The sequence below is a fragment of the Homarus americanus genome, unplaced genomic scaffold (assembly GCF_018991925.1).
Source record: "Homarus americanus isolate GMGI-L3 unplaced genomic scaffold, GMGI_Hamer_2.0 scaffold59495, whole genome shotgun sequence".
Classification (NCBI taxonomy): Eukaryota; Metazoa; Arthropoda; class Malacostraca; order Decapoda; family Nephropidae; genus Homarus; species Homarus americanus.
Window position 1 is genome coordinate 4,489,915 of NW_024732415.1, and position 10,864 is coordinate 4,500,778.

At 37.1% G+C, this 10,864-nt stretch overlaps 1 protein-coding gene across 2 annotated transcripts in view; it reads right to left on the reverse strand.

Moving 5' to 3' along the window:
• The window catches only part of LOC121868623 (GRIP and coiled-coil domain-containing protein 1-like), a 35,654-nt gene extending 25,052 nt beyond the window's left edge, over positions 1-10,602 (reverse strand). Inside the window, exons 1-4 of one of the 2 annotated variants that reach the window (XM_042369446.1) lie at positions 10,390-10,602; positions 4,075-4,191; positions 2,208-2,413; positions 811-969 (exon numbers count right to left, since the gene is read on the reverse strand). In XM_042369446.1, the coding sequence (XP_042225380.1) occupies positions 811-969; positions 2,208-2,413; positions 4,075-4,153 (444 nt within the window). In that variant the 5' untranslated portion in view covers positions 4,154-4,191; positions 10,390-10,602. The remainder of the gene's footprint in view (positions 1-810; positions 970-2,207; positions 2,414-4,074; positions 4,192-10,389) is intronic. The other variant, XM_042369445.1, reaches the window with a different exon arrangement.
• Positions 10,603-10,864: the final 262 nt, after the last annotated feature.

Below are 10,864 nucleotides of genomic sequence, written 5' to 3' on the forward strand. Positions count from 1 at the left end.
CCTTACTCTGGTGTATCCAATCAATTATTCCTTCTCACATGCTGTTTCTATTTCCCATCATCCATAATTCCCTTCCCAATAGATGCATCTCCCTAATGCCTAAAATGCAAAAACTATCATCTATAAAATTGTTGTATGTCTTCCATTCCCTTAATCTTTATTTAAACAATTTGCATTTATATACATACAGTAGGTATATGCATTTATTCTAGTAATCTCATCTCTCTTTACTCTCTGTAGTCCTCTGCTGTTTCTTGCTTCCATCCATGAGGGGGAACTAGTTGTCCCATGAGGCAGTATCTCTCTCTGGCTGGCATCAACAATCTCTCTATCCTATGGTGCAAGGAGCTGGGCACAATTGGATGTGTCCTCATGCCAAACAAAAAAAATCTATGGCTACCCTACTTGCTACTCTAAAACTAAATGGAAACCAGTACCTAAAATCAATATTAAAATTAACGCTTTACTGCTATAAATAATAAATTTGTGAACATAATACGTTTAGTTACAATTGAATTACTGTACGGTAATACCCGATGACACGCCTACTCATACATATTCACAGCATGCTGACATAAAGCATTATAAATCAATGTGGAAGCTAACGATTTAATTTGCATACTAAATATAAGCAAATGTGTGTGTGTGTCACTATCACCCATCACTTTCTATACATAACTTGTCTCACATTCACCCTATTACTTTTCCGTCTCTTTGTTGTTTTTGTACTTCATGATCTACCCGACACAAAAGAGGGCAAGGAATAATGAAAATAATAAATAGAAAATCATTGTGAATATAAAATCGAACCTTTTCCTTTTCAGCCAGAAGTCTCTTTTTGTCATTTTGAAAAGACTGTTCAATTCGCTTCTTCTCTGATGTGAGTGTATTTAGACCAGCTGTTAATGCTGAAAGTTTCTTTCTTAAATCTTCAGTAACTTCAGATGAGCTTCCCTGCTCTGCACTGTCCTGTAAGAAAAGAAAAAACAATATTTTTTGATCAGCATGTTTAACCCTTTTACTGCTATCATTATCTTCAGATGGTTTAGCACAAAACCATTATTGTCCTCTTAGGACGATTGGCATTTGGCACCATGAATTTAAAGATGTGTACCATAAATTATACTAAGAATGGAAGGTTGATGATTGGTAGCAGACATTGGGCCAAAGCCAGATTTGGCTTCTAGAATCCAGGTTTTTTGGCATGGCTTTGGATTTTCTTCTTTACACAGACACACTGGTCATGTTGTGATGTCACAGCTGAGTTGATCTATGACTTTTCTAATCTCACAATGACCTGACCTAAACCTTGGACAAGTAGGACCTCTGCCTCCCTACCTCCTTACCCCTAGGTGATGACCGACAGCACTTAAAAATCTTAAGATGATTTGTTGCCATGCTTATCTGTGATTGCGATTTCATATAACTATTATGTATAAATGTTATGTATATTTAGTAGATTTTTTTACATTAGAGATTTGTTTTGAGTAACAAAAAAAAATGAATGATGATGAATAATGATAATTTTTACTATGATCAATTTCTTTCAGTCCATATGTCTACTATATAGGGAGAGTTAAAACTTACCCCAAGAACAATCCCCTTAAAGTAGTCAGTTTAACTCAAAGTCTTGCTCATTGGAGTAGATTTATTGTGGATGAAGAGGGGTATGACTTCCGAGACTTGTAAAAATGTGCCTCTGAACATCTTTTGTATCGTTTTAGAAACCATAATGCTTTTTTGCAGATTTGCTTTGTGTGGACTGCTTATTATGTATGACCCCAACGTCTCTAGCTGTCACCTGTATAATAATCAGGTTTCTCAGAAAATTCTATATATTGGACCTTCTCCCCCAAGTCATCATTGTTATCAAGGATTTCCTGTATTACAAGAGTCACCTGGCTCTTAAGATATATACAGGCATTTCAACCAAAGAGAATAAGCACACTTACGTTGGTAATGATGATGCTTGCCAAATTTCAAATCAATCTACTAATAATTAATTGTAAAACTCAGCACTGATAAGGTTTGGGTTCATAGTGATCCAAAACACAGAAATACTGGTATCTATATCTATTGGGCAAAGCTGACCAAGGTAAGAAATTAACTAAATAAAATCTCTCTCTCTCTCTCTCTGAAAGGACAAAGTAGAGTTTAAGAAGAGTACTGAATACTTTTATACTCTCAGAACTCTCCAGAGTACAAACCTGTAAGTTCTCTTTGGGGTGATCCTGAGCAGTACCGGCATCCTCGCCTTCCTGTGGTTGTGGCTCTGTCTCCTTTCCTGAACTTTTTGGCTTCTCTGCATTACCTGCATCATTAGACTTTGCAGTGTGGGTTCCTGCTAAGGCTGACAAGCTTGTTTCAAGGGCTTCCTTTTCTTTCAACAACCCTTTGTAAGCTCTCACAACATCTGTTCAAAAAAAATTAATTATTTTATATTTTATTATTAATTTTTTTTTATACGGGTGATTAGCCCACCGGGGCACAGGTCACTGACCCACATCGGGGCCTGGGGGGCGAAAATGTAATAATAATAATAATAATAATAATAATAATAATAATAATAATAATAATAATAATAAATAATAATAATAATAATAAAGAACCATAAAGAAAAAAAAAAAAAAAGATCAAGAGTGAGAAACAATATATGTATGTTGTGTTGTCAATGGTAAGAGAAACAATTGAGGCCCTGCAATTGTGTGTAAATGAGGCGGAAAGTCAGATCAGCAACCTGGGACTTGGTCACAATTTTCGTGATGCCATATGGCAGCAGGGTCTACCATTAGACAACACATTATGCTTCCAATTACAGGTATTCCTCGACTTAAGACCTACTCGACTTACGACCACCCGGACATACGACCGCCGCAGTCGTATAAAATATTTTTCAAATTACGTATTTTCAATTCCCGACGTTAGTGTTTGCGCTGTGTACTGACAAAATTTTCGTTTGTAATTCTCATTAAAATGGCTGGCAAGCATAAAAGTGAGAGCTCTCGTGGTGCTGAGAAGAAAAAGAGACACCCATTTTAGATTTTTATGTATTATTTTCGCATTTTCGACTTACGACCAATTCGACGTACGGCCTGGTCGTTGGTCCCTAATCCCGTCGTAGGCCGGGGACTCAATGTACTGTATATATTCATGTACAGTAAGTCCTCGCTTAACATCGGGGTTACAATCCTGAAAATGCAACGTTATACGAAACAACGTTAAGTGGATCAATTTTCCCCATAAGAAATAGATAAAATACGGGAGTTACATTCCGGAGCCTCCCTTTGCCCCATGAAATACATTACGTATACAGAAAATCATTGCCATTTCTATAGAAAATAGTGGATGCATATACAGTACAGTACAACTATACTAAGTTTGTATTGGTACTCACTGATGGGTGGAGGTGGTAGAGCGAGTGTGTGGTGGGTAGTGGAGCGAAGGGGGAGGATGGTGGGAGGGGAGAAGGAGGGTGGCAAGTCACTGAGACCCGGCGGGTGGCTCCTCCCGCCTCTCAAAACAGTTTAAAACCTCAATTTTCTAGCAAGGCTAATGGTCTTACGTTCCTTCTTCACATCAATAACACTTGATGGGCGCTTGGAAGCCATTTCGAATGATTACAGTACAGTATTAAGAGTAAAAACGCTTAAACACGCACGAATGTTGTGGAAGCCTAACAAAGACTGGCTTCGCTTGGGGATGGCTGTGACGTTCTGCGCCAATAGAGCATAGCGCGGAAAGACCAGAGAGGGTGAGGCGCCATAAAAAGTAGTCCGTGATGGCGCAAAAACGACGTTATATTGAGTCGTCGCGACGTCAAATGAATTATTGGTATCTAAAGAGTAGCGGCGTTGTACCGAGACAACGTTAAGCGGGACGACGTTATACGAGGACTTACTGTATAAACCAATTTCATGTATATTCGACCGTAGTTTTTGAGAAATATTAGGTATAATTCTAGACATATTTTGTAGCAAGACACCAGATTCTTACCAATGCATCTTGACCATTAATCACCACCACAACAGCTGACACTATGAACAATGTTATCAATTTTGAAACTGAATTACCCACCTTTCAATTTCCCTTCATACTTGACAATCTGCTCCTTCTGCTTCTCAACTGTGGCAAGCAATTCTCTCTTGCTGCCCATGGCTCCAGCACCGGCTTGGAGGCTCACACATCAAAGTCCTGAAATATAAAAAATAACACTTTAGAGGGCAATGTAGCCATTGGGTATATTATTCTGGCTAACACCAGATTGATTTTATTCAGCTGAGAGAAACCCCTGCAGTATTTTCAGCACTCGAATTTTTAAAGTTTAGAGGCATTTTTTCTGTTACACTCATCACCCTCAGAAGACAGAGATTAGAAGCAAAGGTGTAATGTTAAGCTACCTAGTTAGTACAGTGCCTTCCACAACCATAACAGGTCATCATCTCAGTTATTGATACCCTTCTATCTTCTGAGCTGTTTGGGCTAATCTGGAATACAAAATATCAAGCTCTATCCTCTGTTTCTAGCTCATCACTCATCAACAAATGGCTATTGTTATTGAAACCCAACTATAATAGTGGGAAGAAAGAGGTACTACAAATACTCCGATGACAAGGTAGACAGACACCCTAAGAAAGGTGGCTAACCCAAATGGTGTTAACAGGACGTAGATCAGTGATAAGGATGAAAATGCAGTGAAAATAATACTGTACTGTAAGTATTATGAAATTGCAAATACAGCACTAGTCATTTTTACTTATTTTCTACAGGTAAGCACGAAGTTGTCTTCACAGAAAATTTTTAAAATTTAAGGACAGTAGCCTGGGTTACACAGCCACTTAAGAAAAAATATCTATGGAAGAAAACAAATTTATTACCACAAGAAAAGAGCAAATTGGGTGGAGGAATAGTACTTTTACTACAATACATGTAATTATAAATTATTCTTCCTTACATTAACAATAATAATAATAATAATCATAATCATAATAATACACAAAAAAGACATGTACCCCCCTGTATTATCAATAATTATAGAAGCTACGTAGGATTTGTAATTTTACCCCAAATATTGCACACTGCACTGTACATGTACTAAGGTGGTGATTCTGTACAGTACAGGTATACACGAAACAACAAAACTTATCTATCTAACTTAGGATGGACGTTTATAACCTTTTTATTTTGGGTTACTACTGTGAGCAAATTACACAGACAGTTTGTATGGAGAAAGTTCAATACCTGTAGATCAATGCACACTGTGTTTGTCAATTGTCATGCACAGCACGGCATTGTTCGTGCAGGTAACAAATGTGTTTGTCATTGTCTATGGGAAAAAAAGGGACAAAAACTTGAACATGAAAAGTGCTATTATTTCACCCATTTTTATTTACTCTTGAGGTAAGAAATACGTTTTCATTTATAGAGATTTTTCATTAGCTAACTGGATAACCTGAGAGATTCTCATTTTATATTACTAAAATTTACTCTAAAGTTGCTGGTTAACCTGCACAACCACTCCATATTACAGTACTACCCATTCTATACCACAAGCATGCAGATTTACTGATGACATTGTGTAAACACAGTGGTGGCAAATCAATTCATTCTAATTTCACTTGAAGTATAATAATATATGTAATTACTGTACTACTGCCAACACTGGAATTGTATTGCAAGTTAACCAAGAACATGAGGACATTTTTCTCATGAAGAAAAAAGCTTTTTACCCCATGAAAATCCGAGATAGTGAAATTTCAGAAATACTGTACAGTGCTGTAATACATTTCTGATCTTTTCATCCTGAAAACCAATCTACGTTGATGTGGTATGATGTCATATTCACTGTTTACATGACAAGTGTTTGCCAGGTACTGCTGCACTAATTGATTTATTGGATATAAGATGAACCAACCTAAACTACCTATTCTAGGTTAGGTTAGGAAGATTATCTTATATTAGAGTGGTTCATCTCTAATGTTGTAGTAGCTAGTGTTTTTTTTTCTCCATGGAACTGTGGGAGTATGAAACATTGTTACCAAGTGCTTTGCTACAATATTACAAAATTTACATATCCACATCATTTCTTGAGATCACCAAAAACAATAATATGAAATTTAGTCAGAAAGTTATCAAACGCATTCTAACATCATCTTCTATGCAAAATGTTCGAAAAGATGTTAGTGGTCCGTGTGTATGGAGGTATAAAACAAAGTGCTCGGTAATGTACACAGTGAGGATAGAATAACCAAAAGGTGGCACGTAGATGTGCTCATGATGGAAAACAAGCAAACAAATGCAAATACAATATTAAGGAAACTGAAAATGCTCATCACTTACAGGGTTTTAGTGAGGTATAAAAGCATTTATCTACTATAGAAAACTTTTTCAAGTTTCTGGTTAACGTGAGATACTCTCTTCAAGTACGTACTGTATTACTGTACAGTACCTTTTTTTGTAGTACAACAGCACCCATTTTCTTCTTGCCATTATAGGTTCAACTCTGATACTTGCTTGGTTTAAATGAGAACATCATTCAATGTGACCCATCAGAAAAAAATAAAAAATTAAAAGCAGTTTCCTCACCGTACCTTTAGGGGATGGTTGCAAAGATTCGGAAAGTGTCTACCAAAAAACTACTAAAAAGAATACCGGGTAGGTTTTTCTTAGTGTATTTTGTGGCATTTTAATGGAATGTAACCTTCTTTTCTGTTGGAAATGAGCCGTTAAGGAGATATGACTCCCCCTACTACCAACAATTTTGTTTGCACAAAGTGAGCAGGGTTTTTAAGTACAGTAGAGGGAAATTATGGGGTTAAAAACAAGGAAAAACTGACCGATCAAAACCTAACCTAACCTTAATTATCTGATACTGGAGGATAAAGTGATGCTACTTGTAAGTACTTTGTCCAACCAAGTGCCCTTAAATTCCAAAATGGAGAAGCCACAGTAAGGAGATTTCTTTTTGTCTTGGGAGTTTCTGTCTTTTAGTAGAAAACCGAAGGTTCTTATCTCGACGATTGTGACAGTCTGAACCGAACTTTGCACACTTCACTGACGTTGGCAGAATACCATGATCCTTAAAAATATCAATAACAGCCGCTTCATTTTCAAAGATACAATGCATGGTTTGCCAAGCTGACAAACAACACCTATTGCACAGACTCCATCTTGCAACTAGCCAAGCAAAATTCAAAACTGAGCACATGCAGGAGTATCAAATGACACCGAGAGCAATGCTGATTGGTGGGACATAGTTACACGAGTAAGATGTAAGCTGTGTCTCCCGCTGAAATGTACTTTCGAAAGTCGAAAAGAAAAGTCCTCAAAAATTGAAAAATAAAAATTTATGACAAACGAAATAAAATTTTTTTTTTTGTTCTATCTCCCTATATAAATATCAATATAAATTTCTGTGGTAGAAAGTTTATGAATCTTAAATGGGATTGCCCTTCTTGTACCCATAGGGCCTAGGGGATGACCCTCACTGGACCTCTAAATAGACCAATTTCTCATAAATGACAGTGCAGGACGAATAAAAGGAAATACTGTACTTCTTCACACAGAGGGTGGTAGACCTATGAAACAATCTACCATTTCAAGCTGTGTGATTGGAAACTGTAACTGGGATTCAAAATAGCCCTGACCAGACCACCAAGAATAATGGAGGGATCCTACACAGCCCCCTGGTCTTCTTCCCTCAGGTGGCCACTAGATAAATAAGGAAAATACTGTACATCAATCAATCAATTAATCAGTACCATCAAATCATTGGTTAATATATAGGACTAACCTAGTAGCGAGGTTTTTTATTACTGTTTACTTTCTTACAATATTTTCATCAGTGAGTTCTGATATGATAATCATTTATTGTGGAAATTGTTCATTTCATAGATAATTGGGCGCTAGGCGTGCACTAGTTTGTCTTCCGGGGGATAATGAGGCCCAGAACTGCACTCGGGGCAGTTTGTTTTTCAGCATGTCGTGTGAAGGTGTCACCAATCTTAAATGGACGTAATTTGTGAATTTAGGGGTAAAAGACAACGAGTCTCTTCAATTGTTTAAAGATCACGCCATTGTTCCTTTACATAGAGACTGTATATTTTCTTACATTATTTTCATCAGTGAGTTCTGATGTGATAATCATTTATTGTGGAACCCGCCAACACAGTAAATCAATCCGCCGCCAGGGGTGCATAGCCCCGATGCGGCAGTACCATCTCATGTCCAGAAAATGACTCAAATTTCACCTTATCATAGAAAATTCTTTCTGTTTAATATATCGGGGGGTCTGGAGGGCGGAGCCTCCCGGTTAGGAAGTTAGGTAAGGTTAGGTTAGGTTTGTTTGGTTATGTCTGTTTTTCATACCCACAAATGTTAAGTAATGTTTATTTTTAAAATATCCAATTTTTAACATACAGCCACTCCTCGACTCATGACATACTCTACCTACGACCACCCGGACATACGACCGCTTCAGTCGTACCAAAATTTTGTCAAATTACGTATTTTCGAGTCCCAACGTTAGTGATTGCGCTGTGTACTGACAAAATTTTCGTTTGTAATTCACTTTAAAATGGCTGGCAAGCTTAAAAGTGAGAGTTTTGTGGTGCCGAGAAGAAAAAGAGACACACATTTTAGATTTTCTATGTATTATTTAAGCATTTTCGACTTACGACCAATTCGACTTACGACCTGGATTTGGGTCCCTAACCCCGTCGTAAGTCGAGGAGCAGCTGTATTTCCACAAACTAAAACAGTGTCCACTTTAATATAACAGTGAAAATCCAGTGTTTTCATAATTTTTTTTTAATAAATTTCGTTTATTGGTTAGTCCTATATAATTACTGGTATTACTTTACTTTTGGTCATAGCACATCCGAAAGTTATAAGCTACTTAAACATTTAGATCTCCCTATTCTGAGCATCTTAAGCCCCATATATACATGGTGGAAACGGATAATAGCGACACAATTGAATTTAATTGATTTTAGGAACTTTTCAGTCTTCGTCTGTCAGGAGATGTTACCACCGTGAAACCGAGTTAGTTGTGGATCACGCAGGTGCAATATTGACTGACGTCATCCAGTCGTGACCAATGATGTATCGATATCAACTGGGAATTATTTTTGACCAATCACATTTGCATTTTTCAAAGCAGCTTGGGTAAGGATTTGCAAATCTACGGCTTGGAAATTCAATCAGTGTGACAATGGCCGTGGTCGAGGTTGGGTGTCAATCGTGCTGCGTTTTACGAAAAAGACGATAAAGCTATAGAATTTCAATGTAATCAAGGTGTTCTCCCTTTGTTTGTTGAGTGCCCGCACTGCAAATTTAGAAAGGACAAGCATCAGTGGTTTTGTAATTGGCCAAGAAGCATTGTAAAGAAGATAAAAACGAAAATTTGTAGATACGTGATCTCGGATTTAACTAAGGTATTGTACTTTCGGACATGGCGTGACCCAAAGGTTATGTTAGGTTAGGTTTGGTTAGGTAAGATGACCAGTTTTCGTGTTCTTCCCCACCCAAAACCCCGATTTCCCAGGTTTCCCCCATTACCGTTGGGTGAGGAAGGGGGGTGGGGGGGGGGGATATCAATTTCCACCCAAAATGAAGGTCATATTCGTTTAAAACACAAAAAAATACACTAGAAAAACATATGTTAACCCCTAGGGATGGGTCCGACTAATTACACAAATGTACCCAAATATAGCCGGAATGAAGTCAAATAATGGTCCTAGATGAATAAATCGGACTGCTAATCACTTCTCGACTAGTATTTGGTGTCACAAAGTCACAAAAAATTGGTAAACTTACTTTAATCTGAGTTAATAGATCGCGTGCATGTACCGACGGAGCGAGGAATTACCCAAATGTAGCCGCAATGAATTCAAATGATGGTCGTACAAGCGTAATTCGGGCTGTGAATCACTTCTCGATTATTATTTGGTGTCATAAAGTAAAAAAAAAATTGGTAAACTTAATTTAATCTGAGTTGTGTTAGGTTAGGTTAGATTAGGTTAGGTTAGGTTAGGTTAGGTACATGCACTTGATCTATTAACTCAGATTAAAGTAAGTTTACCAATTTTTTGTGACTTTGTGACACCAAATACTAGTCGAGAAGTGATTGGCAGTCCGATTTATTCATCTAGGACCATTATTTGACTTCATTGCGGCTACATTTGGCTACATTTGTGTAATTAGTCAGACCGCTAGGGATTCATGTCCGTAAGTAAAAATTTATTTAATTACCAAATAACTTTATTTAACAAGCAAAGCCATTCTCAACAACTACCATTTTATGTATTTTGTAAAATCTAAGAGAATCAAAAATAAATATTATGAAGCTCCCTGATACTTAACTGTGGACAATAAGCTGATAACGTCACTTACCGTAGCAACACACACTCAGGTGAGGAGATCAAAATACTCTTGATAAAACAACGATAGAACAGATGCTAAGGTTCTCTCTAGGTCCAGGTGGGGAGGGCTGAAGGACATAATAGTTGTTGGAGTAGTTGAGCAATTGTGTCAATAGTGTCCACGTACAGGAGTCGTGTTGGAGCTGTCACATGACGTCGTCGGTATCCAATGGTCCCCGTAAATATATATAAAACTTCTGTTTTTTTGTCATAAGTCTGAATACATATATTTATAAATAAAAAAATTAAAAACATTTCAAACAATAAAGTCTCCTATCAGCTGGCAGTGTTACCAATGGTTTCTGAATATAGAGATCAACAATTACTCGAGTGACGCATCAATGACGTCATAAGTTAGTTACTATTTTATGCGAACGATAACAAGTTTAAGGGAGTCTATATATAAATATTTACATTTTTTATTATATTCCTAAGATGGTTTGATT